The sequence below is a fragment of the Sesamum indicum genome, linkage group LG8 (genome assembly GCF_026168435.1).
Source record: "Sesamum indicum cultivar Baizhima isolate 11 linkage group LG8, ASM2616843v1, whole genome shotgun sequence".
NCBI classification, from domain to species: domain Eukaryota; kingdom Viridiplantae; phylum Streptophyta; class Magnoliopsida; order Lamiales; family Pedaliaceae; genus Sesamum; species Sesamum indicum.
Window position 1 is genome coordinate 141,869 of NC_142664.1, and position 16,428 is coordinate 158,296.

At 38.6% G+C, this 16,428-nt stretch overlaps 4 protein-coding genes and 1 non-coding gene across 8 annotated transcripts; 4 read left to right on the plus strand and 1 right to left on the minus strand.

The window, feature by feature from the left end:
- Positions 1 to 1,715: 1,715 nt before the first annotated feature.
- LOC148787056 (uncharacterized) lies at positions 1,716 to 2,870 on the plus strand. The gene is made up of 2 exons (XM_088883111.1): positions 1,716 to 1,958; positions 2,061 to 2,870. Exons 1-2 carry the CDS (start codon positions 1,716 to 1,718, stop codon positions 2,868 to 2,870), a joined length of 1,053 nt encoding a protein of 350 aa, XP_088739237.1.
- A 3,589-nt stretch (positions 2,871 to 6,459) lies between these two features.
- LOC105167231 (alpha 1,4-glycosyltransferase family protein) lies at positions 6,460 to 10,214 on the plus strand. Of its 2 annotated transcripts, none has more exons than XM_088884193.1 (5): positions 6,460 to 7,826; positions 7,998 to 8,141; positions 8,740 to 8,874; positions 8,981 to 9,175; positions 9,902 to 10,214. In XM_088884193.1, the coding sequence occupies exons 1-5, from the start codon at positions 6,628 to 6,630 to the stop codon at positions 10,086 to 10,088; spliced, it is 1,860 nt and encodes a 619-aa protein (XP_088740319.1). In that variant the 5' UTR covers positions 6,460 to 6,627; the 3' UTR covers positions 10,089 to 10,214. The 2 variants fall into 2 exon arrangements, with proteins under 2 accessions (XP_088740319.1, XP_011085158.1); XM_011086856.3 differs by having other exon boundaries at positions 6,462 to 7,826; positions 7,992 to 8,141.
- Positions 10,215 to 11,307: 1,093 nt separating this feature from the next.
- Positions 11,308 to 12,487, minus strand: LOC105167232 (protein PHLOEM PROTEIN 2-LIKE A9-like). The gene is made up of 3 exons (XM_011086857.3): positions 12,210 to 12,487; positions 12,024 to 12,118; positions 11,308 to 11,855 (listed from the first exon to the last, which is right to left on the minus strand). Exons 1-3 carry the CDS (start codon positions 12,285 to 12,287, stop codon positions 11,504 to 11,506), a joined length of 525 nt encoding a protein of 174 aa, XP_011085159.1. The 5' UTR covers positions 12,288 to 12,487; the 3' UTR covers positions 11,308 to 11,503.
- Positions 12,488 to 12,597: 110 nt separating this feature from the next.
- On the plus strand, positions 12,598 to 12,670 carry TRNAK-UUU (transfer RNA lysine (anticodon UUU)). Its single transcript has one exon. It is a non-coding gene; the product is annotated as a tRNA-Lys (tRNA).
- A 31-nt stretch (positions 12,671 to 12,701) lies between these two features.
- LOC105167233 (FKBP-like peptidyl-prolyl cis-trans isomerase family protein) lies at positions 12,702 to 15,058 on the plus strand. 3 transcript variants are annotated; one of them, XM_011086861.3, is made up of 5 exons: positions 12,702 to 13,122; positions 13,253 to 13,375; positions 13,942 to 14,058; positions 14,470 to 14,623; positions 14,716 to 15,058. In XM_011086861.3, exons 1-4 carry the CDS (start codon positions 12,808 to 12,810, stop codon positions 14,590 to 14,592), a joined length of 678 nt encoding a protein of 225 aa, XP_011085163.1. In that variant the 5' UTR covers positions 12,702 to 12,807; the 3' UTR covers positions 14,593 to 14,623; positions 14,716 to 15,058. The 3 variants fall into 3 exon arrangements, with proteins under 3 accessions (XP_011085163.1, XP_011085162.1, XP_011085161.1); XM_011086860.3 differs by having other exon boundaries at positions 14,740 to 15,058; XM_011086859.3 differs by having other exon boundaries at positions 14,470 to 14,588; positions 14,740 to 15,058.
- The last annotated feature ends 1,370 nt before the right edge of the window (positions 15,059 to 16,428 follow it).

Sequence of the window (16,428 nt, forward strand, 5' to 3'; positions counted from 1 at the left end):
TCCCTGCATATGATGATGGGCCTGCATACGACGATGGACCTGCATATGATGAGGGGCCTGCTTACGATGATGGACCTACATAATCTTCATTAATACCAAACCGCCCCATTTCTTGAGTTACTACTAGTAAGCTCGGCAAATCTTGGGTTATCATAGACATATACGTTCCCCAATCACCAACAGCTGAGTCATCTGGTACAGCATTTTGCAGAACTTTCTCCGCTTCGACAAAATATCAATTGACACATATCTATTCACCGGATTTAAAAAAAATTGCATATCACGATCCTTCTTAATTGCCAACAACATCTCATTCCTTTGGCCAAAATTAAATGTTATGTATTTAAAGAATATATGCAATTTAAAATTATTCCTATCCATATCAATTTATTCATACAAAATTAACTCTAACTCAGCAAATGCAGTACTACGAGAAATTTGCATGAATCCGAGTGGAGGTCGATCATAACTTACAGAACCATTCGAATTGATTTGTTGACCTCCAAAATATATAACAATATCAACAGTGTTTTGATCCGCCATATCTTCAGAACAAAATAAAATACACATCAATATAAATTTTTTTCATAATATAATAAGATATTTAAAAAAAGAACAAATAACACAAAAATTTAATAAATAACTTACTATACCCCTTTTCAATTGTAAATCTTCAAATAACAAGTGAAGAAATTTTACAAGAATTGCGAGATATGGTGGTGTATGAATTTTCAAAGGCTGATTTTGAGAGTGTAAGGGATAAGAAACTGAATGTTAATTTTTTGAAGCTGCTTCTCCTGATTTTTCAATGTGTATGAATGTGAGAATAGCGTCCGATTTATATAGCTAATAAAATCGCGCTAACCAATCGCGGTGACACAGACGATAATGCAGAAAAATTGATTGTCACCGCGCTAAGAAAGCGCGGTGTCAGACATTGAAAAAGAAAAATTGATTGTCACCGAGCTAACATAGCGCGGTGTCTGATGAAATCCAACGAGAATCCGCATCATATATTGTTGATACAAAGCAGTATGCAGGAATTAACAGAGGAGATCAGGGAAGAAGAAGGAAAAAATGCAGGACGAAGTCGTTCTCGCATTCTTGAATAGATTGGCGCTTTTACATTGTTTAAGTGAAAATGCGTTTTCATCTAGCCGTTGTGAGTAAGCGTGTCAGCACTTTTTAGTCTGTTAGTTGGTTATCTTCTTTAAGGATTGTGCTCAGTCTATAAAAGAAGGTTTCATCCTTCTTGGTTGTAACAGAGAAATTCAGAAGTGCAGTTATACAACTACTGCTTCTTGAATTTAAAATTCTTCCACAATCTTTTTCACTTTCTTTTCATTCTTGAATTCTATCATGGTATCAGAGCAGGCAAAGATCTCAAACGATCTTCTCTGAAATTTTTGCAACACCCTAACACCTTGAAATCTTGTTTACAAACATTTATCCCAACAGCTTCAAACACAATGTCAAAGAAAGAAACAATGGAAGAGAAAATCCCTGAAGATGACTTGAGCATGAGACTGCAGGAAAATGAAAACCCAAGCATGTCCCTCGTATCTGCGCAATTCAATGGAAACAATTACATGACTTGGGCAAGATCCGTCAAGATAGGACTCGAAGCCAAATAAAAATTGGGCTATATTGACGGATCCTATGCGAAACCCACTGAAGACAAATAAGCCATCGAGCGGTGGCAAAGAAACGACTACATGGTAGTCTCATGGATACTAAGCTCCATGTCAAAGGAGATTGCAGAGGCGTTTCTGTATACCAACTCTGCTAAAGACTTATGGACAGACCTCGAAACGCGGTTTGGTGAGAGCAATGGCCCCCTTCTTTATCAACTTCAAAGGGAGATTACCTCCATTACCCAGAAAAGTTCTACTGTTGCTGTCTATTTTACAAAACTCAAAAAACTTTGGGACGAATTCGGATCTTTGGATCCTTTGCTTGTATGCACGTGTGGAGCGAGCAAAAGGATGTCAGAGAAAATCGCCTCCCAACAACTGATATAGTTCCTTATGGGACTAGGTGACACATATGAACATGTGAAGAACCAGATATTGCTGATGGACCCGCTACCTATAGCTACTAAAGCTTGCTCCATGGTGCACAGAATTGAGAAACAAATGCAGGTAAATTCTGAAATCTCTGAAGTTGAACGAGAAGGAGTTATGGCTGTACAAGTTACTGAGATCAAAGGGCAAGGAAATGTGAAGATAAATTCCAAGAAAGGGACAACACTTGATAAGAAACACTTGCAATGTGAACACTGCAAGAAAAGGGGACATCTGAAAGAAGGTTGCTTTGAGCTTGTGGGATACCCTGAGTGGTATAAAAACATGATGGATCAAAGAAAAACTGGAAGCAGACCAACCAATGCAAGAACCGTCAATTCAAGGGTTAACTTCCAAGCCAACAATCTGCAGACAAGTTCGAATGGAAATTCAGATTCAGACATCACAGATCTTATCAGAAAAGAGATGCTCAGAATCTTTCAAGATCAAAACGCTAACCAAATGAGCTCCAATTTCGCAGACTTCTATGGGTATGCAGGTATAATCACTACCAACACTCAATTATGGATTATTGATAGTGGCGCTTCATCCCACATATGCAACTCTTTAACTGCTTTTAAAATTGCTCATAATCGTGACAACTTAGTATCTGTTAAACTTCCTAATGGCAATAGCCAAGATGTCAAGATTGCAGGGGAAGTCCACATTATAGAGAACATCATCTTGAAAAATGTTCTATATGTTCCTGCTTTTAATCACAATTTACTCTCTGTTAGTAAACTGTGTAGAGATGATAACCTTCATGTTCACTTCACAGACCAAGTTTGTGTAGGACCCTCGGACTAGGGATATATTGGCCATAGGTAAACAACGGGGGAAGCTCTATATGCTAGAAAGACAACCTCAAGACCATATGACAAGAGCTCCTAAATTGAACTTGCCTATCAATGAAGAGAATGTGTACACTGATGTCTGCAATTTAAATAAATATAAAGTTCGATGTAATGAATCCCTATGGCATAATAGATTAGGACACACAAGTTTAGATGTCCTGAAACAAATGAAACTTTGTAAGGAAACCACTGAAGATATGGAATGCAAAATATGCCCGTTGGCAAAACAACATAGAATGCCTTTTTCATTGAGTGAGTCTTGCACTAAATCTGTCTTTGAGCTTATACATATGGATGTGTGGGGGCCTTATAGAAAGCACTCTGTTAATAATTATGAGTATATGCTCACCATAGTGGATGACTTTAGTAGAAGTACATGGACATACTTGATGCTTCACAAGTCACAGACTTTATCAAAACTGAAACAGTTCTATAACATGGTTTCTACTCAATTTGATGTTAAAATCAAGCAAGTTAGAACTGATAATGACACTGAATTTGTTAATAAAGAATGCCAAGATTTCTTCCATAGTAAAGGCATAGTACATCAAAGGACTTGTGTCCATACTCCTCAACAAAACGGTGTTGTAGAAAGAAAACACCAACACCTTCTGAAAATTGCTAGGTCCATAATGTTTCAAGCCAACATGCCTTTAAAATTCTGAACTGATGCCTTACTTATGGCTACTTACCTGGTGAATAGATTACCTAGTAAGACCCTTAAATGGAAGTCTCCCTATGAACTTCTGTATAAAGTGAAACCTACTTATGATCACATCAAGGTATTTGGATGCCTTTGCTTCATTACTAACACTCTTCCCCTTAAAAATAAATTTGAACCAAGGGCTCTCAAGTGTGTATTCTTAGGATTTGTTAATGGTACTAAGGGATACAGAGTTATGGAGTTAAGCACTGGAAATATACATATAAGCAGAGATATAATTTTCTATGAAAATACATTCCCTTTTTCTGATCACAATGAAGATGATTCTGATATAGTTTGTCCACTCCCTATAGTTAGTGAAATCATTAACGTTGATGAATCAAAAGTGTCCCTTGACAAACCTAGTGATGAACCAGAACAGGAACAAAGAACTGACAACATATCACCTAGGAGGTCAAGCAGACCGCACACTAAACCAACCTGGATGAGAGACTATGAGTGTTACAACACTGATGACAACACTAACTACTATATGACACAAGCACATACTTGTTTTGTGGAAAACCTTTCTGACATGCAGGAACCAAGGAACTTCAAAGAAGCACAAGGAAAGGAAGAATGGGAGAAAGCCATGCAAAAAGAACTCAATGCTCTTGAGAAGAACAAAACGTGAAAAATAGCAGACCTGCCCACTGACAAGAAAGCCATTGGATGTAAGTGGCTGTATAAGGTAAAACTTAATCCCAATGGCACCATTGAAAGGTATAAAGCAAGGTTAGTGACCAAAGGCTACAACCAAGTAGAGGGAGAAGACTACAATGACTGTTTTGCACTTGTGGCAAAGACAGTCACTGTGAGAATCTTCCTAGCTGTGGTTGTAGGAAAGCAATGGCCACTACATCACCTTGATGTTAACAATGCTTTCTTGCATGGTTACCTTGATGAGGATATTTATATGGAACCTCCCCAAGGTTATGAAATCCCAAAGGGAAAGGTATGCAAGCTGGAAAAATCATTATACAGTTTAAAGTAAGTATCTAGAAAATGGAATGAGGAATTCACCAACAAAGTTAGTGAATTTGGTTTTGTTCAATGCAGTCATGACCATTGTCTATTTGTGAAAGGTTCAGGGCTGAATCTAATTGCATTACTCGTATACGTTGATGACATTTTAATAACATCTGCCTGTGAGGATTCAATAATGCAGGTAAAAGACTATTTGGACAAACTATTCACTGTCAAACATTTGGGAAGTGCAAAGTATTTTTTGGGCCTGGAAATGGCTCGTTCTGCAGGAGGAATGGTGGTGTCCCAACACAAATATGTACAAGATATTGTTGATGATGTGAAGCTAAGCAAAGGGAGACATGTCACTACACCATTACCTCTTGGATTAAAACTCACAGAAAATACAGGAGCAGAACTTACTGACCCTTCTAAATACAGAAGATTGGTCGGAAGATTGTTGTATCTAGGATTTACAAGACCGGACTTATGCTACGTTGTGCAACAATTGAGCCAACATCTCCAACATCCTTGTGAAGGACATTGGAATGCGGCCATTCACGTTGTCAGATACCTAAAAGGGAGCATTTCCACAGGTTTATTCTTTCCTGCAAATTCGAATTTCTCATTTCAGGTTTTCTGTGATGCAGACTGGACTGCTTGCCAATTGACAAGGAAGTCTCTGACCGGCTTCTGTGTGTTCATGGGAGGAGCGCCTATATCTTGGAAAACCAAGAAACAAACAACTGTGGCCAGGTCTTCTGCTGAAGCTGAATACAGAAGTATGACTGCCACACTTGTGAAGTTACATGGTTGATCTATATTTTGAAGAACATGGGAGTTGAAGTCAAAACACCTATTCCCTTTTATTGTGACAATAAAGCCGCATTACACATAACTGCAAATCCGGTATTCCATGAAAGAACTAAACACCTGGAGATAGATTGTCACATTGTGAGGAATAAATACAAAGAAGGGATTATTCAACCAACTTATGTGGTTTCAAAGCAGCAGATTGCAGACCTCTTCACAAAACCTCTATGTGGTAACTCCTTGCTTTATTTAAAGTCCAAGTTATACTTGGTCAATCTTCACCCAAGTTTAACTTGCGAGGGGGGTGATGAAATCCAACGAGAATCCGCATCATATATTGTTGATACAAAGCAGTAATTCCAAGGTGAAAGATGAAGGAGTTAACAGAGGAGATCAGGGAAGAAGAAGGAAGAAACGCAGGACAAAGTCGTTCTCGCGTTCTTGAATAGATTGGCGCTTTTACATTGTTTAAGTGAAAATGCGTTTTCATCTAGCCGTTGTGAGTAAGCGTGTCAGCGCTTTTTAGTCTGTTAGTTGGTTATCTTCTTCAAGGATCATGCTCAGTCTATAAAAGAAGGTTTCATCCTTCTTGGTTGTAACAGAGAAATTCAGAAGTGCAGTTATACAACTACTGCTTCTTGAATTTAAAATTCTTCCACAATCTTTTTCACTTTCTTTTCATTCTTGAATTCTATTAGTGTCAGAGGCCGAAAATTCAAACGGCAAAGTGCCATCGCGGTGGCTAATTAAACTTTTTTTTTTAAAATGCCAATGCCACCGCGGTGGCTATTAATTTTTTTTTTTAAAAAAATATCAATGCCACCGTGGTGGCTATTAAAACCTGCAAAATATGATCGCGTGGCACAGTAAAAAATATTTTTTTAATAAAATCTATGTCACCGCGGTGACATAGAGAAAAAAAATTTTCTTTTATAAAAATTGTGGCATCCCGTTGACTTAATTTTCCAAAATCTTCAAAATCACCCTACTTTATTAATTTTTTTTTTTTGGTATTTTTTAAATAAATTCCCCGTGTTATCCCCTCTCTCCCAGTCCAGGACTCAAGTGCCAAATGCCAATCCAAATCCAAATCCCCCGATCCCGAGTCTGAGTCTGAAGTCTGAGCGCCTATCACACTCACACTTCTGTCAATGTTACCGTTACTCTTGTTACTTTCTTTTTAACTCTTAATCTCTCTCTCTCAACACACTTCTTCATAGCACTTCACATGCTCCGCCATCTCCGTTCCCGACGGCGCCCCCGCTACGGCGCACACATCTGCGCCCTTTTCGCTGCCCTCCTCCTCCTCCTCTCCGTCTCCCTCCTCCACAGTCGCCTCTCCTTCTTCAACTCCCATCCGCAGCACCCTCATCCTCTCCCCCACGACTACTCCTCCTTCCCACTTCTCGACGATCTCGATTCCGACTCTCTTACCACCTCCAACTCCAATGACGATCGCATTGACGAGCTTGATGATGCCGTTTTAGATACCAATAACAATAACGAGGAATTCCTTGCCGAAGAGGAGGACGAAGACGTCCTTCAGAACCAGAACTCCGCCGTTACCTCCAATTACTTTTTCGACCCTGTCAAGGGCGTTGTTCGAAGATCTTTTAACCGGCGTTCCATTGAAGATTGGGAAGACTATGTACCCTTCAGTTTGAAACTTACTTCTGATTTAGGGTTGGGGAACGATGATTCGAGACCCATTTTTGGGTCCGACGATATTTTAGTGGGCGAGAAATTACGGAAGAAATTGAGTGAAGTGAAGAAAATTGAGGATGCGTTGTTGTTAAAGGGGTCTGTCTTGAGGGAAGGATGGGGAGAGTGGTTCGACAAGAAGGGTGATTTCTTAAGGAGGGATCGGATGTTCAAGTCAAATATTGAGGTTTTAAATCCCTTGAATAATCCGGTTTTGCAAGACCCAGATGGACCAGGAGTAACCGGATTGACTAGAGGCGATAGGATCTTTCTCAAGGGTCTTTTCAATGAGTTTAAGAGAACGCCGTTCTTGATTAAGAAGCCATTGTCAATTTCTGAGTCCGAAACTCGTTCACCTGGCAAAAGTGGCACCACTGGAGGTGAGGAAGTGAAGAGGGTGGATAGGAGGACTTTAGATAATGATTATATCAGTACGGTGAGGAGTAATGAGCATTTGGAGAGAGTATATTACGCAGACGGGAAGAGGTGGGGTTATTATCCGGGCTTGGATGGAAGTCTCTCCTTTGGGAATTTTATGGATGCATTTTTCAGAAGAGGGAGGTGTAAGATGAGAGTTTTTATGGTGTGGAACTCACCAGCATGGGCGTTTGGTGTTCGGCAGCAGAGGGGTCTCGAGAGCCTTCTATATCATCATCGAGATGCATGCGTGGTGGTATTCTCTGAAACTATAGATCTCAATTTCTTCAGTGGGTTCGTGAAAGATGGGTAATTTTCTTGATAGTTTAAAGCCTTACCGACTCTGTCTGTATATTTTGTATATCCATTTCTTCTTATGCGAGAAAGTAAATGTGCTGGGTAGTGCATGTAACTATGATAATGAAGAAATTGAAAAGATTGCATGTAAGTAAATGGTTTTGTTGTCTTGTCCAGATACAGAGTAGCTGTTGTAATGCCAAATCTTGACGAGCTGCTGAAAGACACGCCGACGCACATATTTGCTTCAGTCTGGCATGAATGGAAGAAGACAAAACATTACCCAACTCATTACAGTGAACTCATCAGGCTTGCCTCTCTCTACAAGTAAGTAACTGAAATAATATAGAGACTATTTCCTCTGTTGAATTCACTCCATTAGACTAATGACTCTTATAGTTGCCCCGAATTTCTAGTTATTCATAAACTAAATTTGGAGGACATTTTTTATTCGAATTTTTAATAACGCAATAGCCTAACTTTGAAGATAAGATAAAATGCTGGTAACGCATGCAGAGTGATTAGCAATTTAGCACCTTCCTAAACCTTAGAACCTTATTATGATAAGCCTTTTCTAGAGTCAACGTTATGGTAATGAGCCATATTGGAATACATCAGGATGGAGGGTGTTATTTTCTTCAGCATGGAAGTGAAGTTTGTCAGTATATTGGTCTATCTTGCATTTTTGTTTCAGTTGCACAGAAGTAGCACCATACATTCTTTAGCTGTCATTCTGCACAATACAGTGGTGTATACAGAGTTTAGTAGTAGATGCACTAATAAGAATGAAATATTCATTGCTATAACTATGTAAATCATATTACAAGCAGCGACAGAGCTGTGCTGCCCAGTTGTTATCTTTTCCTGTTGTGATGGACCGATTCACTCAGGACGCATTTGTGATTCTTTTTCTTGTCAACTATAGATATGGTGGAATCTATCTTGATTCTGATGTCATAGTGCTGAAGCCATTATCTGAGCTCAATAATACTGTTGGATTTGAGGACGAGCTTGCTGGAGAAACGTTAAATGGAGCTGTAATGGCATTTAGAAAGCACAGGTACCTTAGAATTTTCTATCTGACTCTGAATTTTTTGTTAAGCGTTTGTTAATGTATACGGGTCTATAATATATTTGAAGCTGAAATCTGTCATTTCAATGCACAGTCCTTTTATAATGGAGTGCTTGGCGGAGTTTTATGCATCATATGATGATGCTCAGCTGCGGTGGAATGGAGCTGATCTTTTAACCAGAGTAGCCAAAAACTTTACAAGTAATAGAGTTATTTCTGAAATGAAGATCGAGCTCCTGTTGCAACCCCCTTCTGTTTTTATCCCTATCGGTCGTAGTATTATTTCAAGGTATGCTTCATGATTTTGTTTTGCAGCTTCAATCCTGTAGACATGGATTAGCGAAAGTGCTCCTCATCATCATATCTATCATGGATAGATTATTTTCTTGCACTTTGATTAAACTTGTTGTAAACCCTCTGGGGGGGTTTGCTTCACTTTCATGATTGACAGTCTTACCGGCAGATATTAAGATGTTAAGGAGTTGCACTTCCTTCAAGTAGTGATTACACCATTATAGATTTACTAAATTGAAGAAAAACCTGTAGGTTTGTCATAGCCTTTACGCATCACTTTGTGAATGACAATTCTGCATTTTATATGGAGGCTTAGTTGGTTACCTAAGTTGTAACACATACAAGTCATGAAGTATCGCCTTTTATAATGGGAAGCTATTAAATTGCCAATAAAGTTTATTTAGCTTTAAGAAAGCTTATCATTCACTTGTTTGTTTGCTTATCCTATAAACTGAAACAACCTTTGTTCCACAGTTGCATGCAGTTAAGATCAGTGGACTTCCATGTCCATGCAAGTAATTATTGAACTGCATTAGTTCATATAATCTGGATAGAGGAATTTTGTATTTTGCATTATAGCTAGATGAAAGAAATATTGCATTGGAATTTGAGCTTGTAGATTATGGATACTCATAGTAGCTTACTTGGAGTTGTGCCGCAGAGGGAAGGGTCTATTCTACATTCTCTTTTCCTGCTCTAATATTTTAAACTTGGTTCACAGATACTTCACTACACCAGGGACAGAGAAGGAAAAGCTTGAACAAGATGCTTTGTTCAACAAAATCTTGAATGAGTCGGTTGGCTTTCATTTCTGGAACAGCTTAACTTCTGCCATGATTCCAGAGTCTGAGAGCCTGGTTTTCAGGCTTCTTAATCGCTACTGCATCTATTGCTCTGATGCGTTGTAATATTCTTGAGTACAGCAGTCAGCAGTCAATGTCCAGACAGTACATAGATTGAAGAGTCTAACCAAATTTGGAATCTGTTGGTGAGAATTGCAAACCTTGGAAATGAAAGTGTAATTTCCTGTTGTTTTTGGTGCTGTTCTCGGCCAGCCAGTACATAGTATGTCTTACTTGATATTTGTGCTAGGTAGCAATAATTATTGGAATGCGTAATAGGTTGTTAATTTCAGAAGAAAACATCCATTGTTTAGAGTATGTGTTTGTATGTGTTGGCTTTCTTGTTTTTGATGATCATAAAACTGAGATTGATTTCTTGAGTAAAGAAAGAACACTAGTTATTAGTGGCCAAAAGGAAAAAGTTAAAAAACAAAAAAAGAAAAAAGTAATAGTGGGAAAACAATAACCCCCAATTTTTATATATGAGAAAAAGACTCAAGTGTGTGAAGAAAGTGGCATATCTGTGTTAAATTGGTTTCATGATTTGCTTTGCTCTTCATTATAAGCAGAAGCATCATTACGTAAGCTATATTCCTTAATGTATTATTGATTGAATTCGTGTTTTGTTGTGGCTAATTGCAAACATCTCTCACAATATTGATTATTGATGCCTCTTTGGAATCATCATCATCATCATATATATATAATTAAGCAGAAAGGCGCTGTCGCCGGTAGGGATTCAAACATTCTCTGCAATTCCTTTGCAGGTGGAGTTGATCTTATCTCAAGCCTTTTTGGTCCCCAAATTGCATCAATTGTTTTTATATTCCTTTCTTCACTTGAGCGTACAAGTAACATGATTTTTTCATTTTCTTTCAAGAGGCGAAAGCAAGATTCCAGTTCTGGCGCTTAATTCTTCATCTTTCTTTTTCTTGCCCCCACCCACTACCCACTAGAAGTCCTGACCAACTTTCCTGACTTCAAATTCCATTAATTCTGGCATAATTTCATCTTCGGACTAATGCATTATTCTCCTAGCTGGCTAAAACTAATTAGTCACTGTGGCATTGCTTTTTCCTGTCAAGTGGACGCATCTTCGTATCTCCCATCTAAAATATTGCAGCAGTGAAAATCCGAAAATGCGGCACGATAAGACTCGATGGATTCAGGAATGTGAGAGTAGCAAGATTTTTATGCATCAAATGAAGTATGGTAATTTATGTATGGTCAAAGTAAAGAGACATGCCTAAATCAAAAAAAAAAAGAAAAAGTAAAGAGACATGCATTAAGCTAAACCTTTCAGAGCTATACTATGATCATGAATATGCATCTCCAAGAATTACAATCCTCTTTCTTTTTTTATTCAACCAATAAGTACAAGTATATATATATATAGATAGATATGGGGTTAGGAAAAAGAATAATATACGACACATATATATATGAAAGAGAGTAGGATATATATATACATATATAGTTGATCATGGCAATTGTCGTATAAAGGCGTGGTGAATTTTGAGACCTCCCTTCCACTTGCCGCTCCACAATTCATAGAGACCAAAGTAAAGTTTTGGATCATTGGAGTGAGGGTTGGTGGTGGCTGTAATATCACATTCCTTTGTTTGATGAGGGTTCAACAACAACTTTCTCCACACAGGCTTCCCATCCTTGCCTCTCTTAACCATGATGTAGAGAGGAGAGCCTCCCCAGCCGAAGGCATCAGGGGTAAACGATACATGAAACCCCACTTGATACTGCTTGTTGGGGCGGGTGCCCTCCACCGAACCAGTTACCTCCAGCCAACACACTTGATTTAACTCAGCACTCGATTCCCTGCAGCATATATATACGTAATAAATTAAGAATGATTTACTCAATCCACCATGCACCTTATAAATTATCCATATACGTGCATACGTACATCCATCTCTTAGATCCCTAGCTTCATAAACACACGCTAGACTAGACTAGACTAGTCAGTAGTAGTACACAAGTACTCACTCATCATCATCTGGTACTTTCCAGTATCGGTTGTCTCGGCCCCAAACAATGTTAAGATGTTTGGGTGGAATTTTCATAGCCTCCTTGTCGCCGTCCTGTATGCAGCAGCGTGTACTTGAGTCATGAAACAACATGTATAGTTGCAAAGTAAAGAAGAAACGAAAGTAAGATGAATTATGTACATACCGCATAGAATGTGATTGAAGGATCTCCCACATGGTGTGGAGTAGTATTGTTAGTAGTAGGAATAGGAGCTGAAGCCATTTTAAATCTCTAAGTAGAAAGAAGAAAAAGAATGAATTGGGAAATGAATATGATTGATATATGAGGATGTGGGGTTGCTGTTACGTTGTTGGGCTATACCCTATATATACAAAGGGAGGGTGTGGGAACGCGCAAAGACCTTGTGCCTGTGGAGAATATGATTTATTTTTATGGCTTTTGCTTCTGCGGGAGCAAATTAAAGAAAGACAAACGAATCTGGCAAATGTGATTTTGGTTGAAATATATATAGAAAAAGTAAAGAGGTGTCGTTGTAGGAAGAATTAGTTATAGTGTGCGCATCATAAATGCAGCCGTCTTAGCTCAGCCGGTAGAGCGCGTGGCTTTTAACCACGTGGTCGTGGGTTCGATTCCCACAGACGGCGTCCTTTCCAGCAAAATATATGTTTTAGTTTGTTTCCGGGTTGGTCTCTACTGGGGCAAGAGAGAGAGGCCCGCAAAAGCAAAAACGCAGGGCCATAGAAACTCCGTTATCCACCCCTCCCCTCTCAGGGGCCATAGCATGATGATGGTGCTTCAATTGCAATCCAACGCCTCCGCCTCCTATATTTTGCAACAATTTCCAGTCCGCTCTTCTCTTCCTCAAAATCAAATCTCTATTGCTTCCCTTTCCCCTTCACATCTACCCTCCACATCAACAAGAAGAAGAGCTTTGTCGCTCATTACAATTACCACTATTTTCTCCGATTGTTGCTTCTGTTCCAATTATACTTGGTCCAAACAGGTTTCAGATTTCGTTGAGCTCCCAGCTTCTGGTGGTGTCAAGGCATTGGACCTTCGGATTGGTGATGGGGAAACTCCTTCTGATGGCGACAAGGTCTACCCTTACTCCATTTTCTTTTGCCCCCTACTTCATTACTTTGTCACTCTCTTCTTGGAGCATTTATACTGTATTAGTCTGATGTTTCTTCTTTCTTTTTTTGTCTGTCTGCGTGTGTTTGGAGTAGGTTGTAATTCATTACTACGGGAGATTAGCAGCAAAGCAAGGATGGCGCTTCGATTCCACTTATGATCATAAAGATGAAAATGGGGAACCTATTCCTTTTGAGTTTGTTCTTGGTTCTGGCAAAGTAATGTCTCCCACCGCTCTTTAGTTTCTTATATTGGACTTCTCAGCAAATCGTAGTTTGTTCATATTTCCTTCCTTATCTAAAGTCGATTGCTTTAGGTGTATATACTATTTCATTCTATATGTAATTGTTTTGCTCGATGAGCAGAAGATTGACTTCTTGCATTGGCAGAGCAGCAAGATAGATAGAAAAGGAGAGGAAAATGAATATGATTGTTAAGAATACAAAACTTCATAGATACTGTAATTTTCCCAAATAAAAACATACAATGATGTAGTGTTATTTGTGTGACTGCCTATGATCAATAAAAACATACAATGATATACAGTGCCACAACTTTTGCCGAATAAGGAAGAAGGAAAATGTATTTCCTGCTTGAGGAATTCCGTTCCTGTGTAGTTGAATATGGTGTATGCTTGAGCTCAAGCCTCTATTTTTCTTCTTGATCTTTGTTTGCTTGTTTGTTCATATATAACTTTTTTCTGTTCATATCAATCATGTATCTCTATATCAACTTACATGTCAAGTAACAGCAGGTCCTCTTTTGCCCATCTCAAATAATTTAGGTCATATCCGGAATTGACTCTGCTGTGAGATCGATGAAAGTAGGTGGTATTCGTCGAGTCATCATCCCTCCATCTGAAGGATATCAAAATACATCTCAAGAACCCATTCCCCCCAATGTATGTATTCTCTTGAATCACTTTTGTATTTATTTTTGCTTGTTTTAAGTTGTATACCATTACCAGCAGTCAGATCCAGTTATAGCTAATCTTTCTGGTCGACAAATTTCAGCAAAGAAACAATGTTGGTATTTAGAGGTGAAAGTTGAAGGTCGAAAAATTCAAATGAGTTGGAAAAGGAATAAGCATGGATAAATATAATTCGTGGAAGTTATTGAAAGGTAAAAATGTATGAATTAGGAAGACCAAAATACCATTCACAAAGGTTTGTTCCAGGTGTCTAATAATGTTGAACCAAATTCTCAGAAAATCCAGATAACTCCCTTATCTTAGATGTCCTTTGTATGCAAACAACAACAAATTCATGCTGCCTTTACTTGTATAAATTTTTAATTGATGTGTTTTGTGCAGTTTTTTGACAGACAGAGGCTATTCACTACCATATTCAATCCAACACGTCTGGCGAATGGAGAAGGCTCAACCTTGGGGATTCTCATATTTGATGTTGAGCTGGTGAGCGTGAGACGTGGGTAAGCTTTCCAATATTCTCACCTCTATCGGATCAGTAAGTATTTGTGTACACAGTTTTAATCCATTATTTGATGATTGCTCCAAATGTGGCATTTGCTTATTATGATTCCATAATGAAAAGTGTAGTGTTTTACTTGTGTGTGTAAACAGATAAAAGCACCAAGTAATGCAGCATATGTAGCCAGAGAAGAGGTTTGCTTATATGTATTTCATAGGAGAAGTGGCGCTTGTGCTGGATTGCTCAAGGACATTCACATTTTCTCAGCTAGTGACCAACATCACTCACTAGGCCAAGTTCTCTATTTATCTCCTCCTTGCCGTGTAGAATGCCTTGGTATACTTGGAAATTATAGTGAAAAATGATTAATGCCATCCTAAATATAGTGAAATATGCTGTACACCTGCTATTGGGGGAACTAAAGCTGTGTGTTAATATTTGGAATAGGCAATAAGATGAGCTGGTGGATGATGTTTTGGAGTGTGTGTAGTCCGGAAGTAAGGAGAACAACGCTTGTGTACCTGATTACTCGTTTTATAAGCATATGGGGCTGCCGACTGAACGGAATTAAAGGAAATAACTTAGGATAAATTGAATTTGAATCATTAAATGGGCGGGTCTATTCTTGCAACATGATGTGAGTACAATAACAGAACGAAAGCAATTAGCATCAAGTTGTCAAATTTAATTAATAGAATGTGTATAAAAGTAACCAGTGGTAATATCTGATTACAAAATCATCCCAAGTAATATTAGTTGCAATGAGGCACATTCAACACTAGGAGGATCTGGTCCTATCTTTATGGTCCGAATGGTTTCATGGTAAGTTGAAGGGCAGATGATAATCAATTCTCTGCAGACAAGATTGAATGGGAATGGAAATGAAAATGGGATGGGTACTCCACAAATTCAAAGTGAAATGTTTCCCCCCAGGACCAAGGCATAATCATCCTTGTCTTCTTGTACTTTGTAGTTTCCCTTGTCACCAAACCCTTTTCCAATCCCTGCAGCTGCACCCTTCACCCTCAGATTCCCAATCCTAACAACCTGATTATCTAATCCCACTCCCATTTTACTTCCCCCTTCTTTCCCTCCGCCTCCTTGTCCTTCTCCTCCACCACTGGCACCGGAGGAAATCAACTTGGCACATGCCTCCAACTGCCACCATTACAATACCATCTCTTATTATCCCCCCTGTGCTTCAATAATTTCCTCTTGGCACCCTGGAAAAAACTTCTCTTTGGCGGCAACTGCTGTGATAAAGGGAGTATCATCCCTGTACTTGACCAACTTCAAACCTGCCGTCCTGTCAAAACCTAATTGAATGAGGGCTGTGGGTGTTACGAACGCTGGACTTGGTATAACGAAAGCCTCTCCACACATAGCATTACCATTGGGCTGTAACTTGCTAACAAATCTTTGTTCCTACGTTGTTGAATAAGAACTGATAGAATAGGACTTTATTATTATTGTACACTAGATTTTGGGCAATTGGCAGATGAGCCCCTACTCCTCCCTAAATAATAATGGTTCATAAAATGACTCCAATTGTTGTAGTATTATGTGTTATTTATTGATAAAAATTACGTTTACCCAAAAAGAAAAATGACTCCAGTTGGGAAATTACCAAATTTATATGTTTCCAAAGTTTTATTCCTTTTGTATTTTAATTTTTTTTCTGTTTTTCTTTGTATTTGTGTTTGTATGAGAAATATATAATAAAATTATTATAACTGAAACTGATTTTTTTTCATCTTTTTTTCCCTTAATGTTACATATATAGTGGACTCAAAAATTTGGGCTTTCTGATCAGCCATGTAGTAACAGTAGATAGAGTGGTC

Coding starts and splice junctions, on each gene's coding strand:
- LOC148787056 (XM_088883111.1), top strand. CDS start 1,716: ATGGTAGTCTCATGGATACTAAGCTCCATGTCAAAGGAGATTGCAGAG. Junction 1,959..2,060: donor GATCTTTGGATCCTTTGCTT/GTATGCACGTGT, acceptor GAACATGTGAAG/AACCAGATATTGCTGATGGA.
- LOC105167231 (XM_011086856.3), top strand. CDS start 6,628: ATGCTCCGCCATCTCCGTTCCCGACGGCGCCCCCGCTACGGCGCACAC. Junction 8,875..8,980: donor ATGGCATTTAGAAAGCACAG/GTACCTTAGAAT, acceptor TTCAATGCACAG/TCCTTTTATAATGGAGTGCT. Junction 9,176..9,901: donor GGTCGTAGTATTATTTCAAG/GTATGCTTCATG, acceptor CTTGGTTCACAG/ATACTTCACTACACCAGGGA.
- LOC105167232 (XM_011086857.3), bottom strand. CDS start 12,287: ATGGCTTCAGCTCCTATTCCTACTACTAACAATACTACTCCACACCAT. Junction 12,119..12,209: donor CTTCAATCACATTCTATGCG/GTATGTACATAA, acceptor TGCTGCATACAG/GACGGCGACAAGGAGGCTAT. Junction 11,856..12,023: donor AAAGTACCAGATGATGATGA/GTGAGTACTTGT, acceptor TATATGCTGCAG/GGAATCGAGTGCTGAGTTAA.
- LOC105167233 (XM_011086861.3), top strand. CDS start 12,808: ATGATGATGGTGCTTCAATTGCAATCCAACGCCTCCGCCTCCTATATT. Junction 13,376..13,941: donor TTGTTCTTGGTTCTGGCAAA/GTAATGTCTCCC, acceptor CAAATAATTTAG/GTCATATCCGGAATTGACTC. Junction 14,059..14,469: donor AAGAACCCATTCCCCCCAAT/GTATGTATTCTC, acceptor TGTTTTGTGCAG/TTTTTTGACAGACAGAGGCT.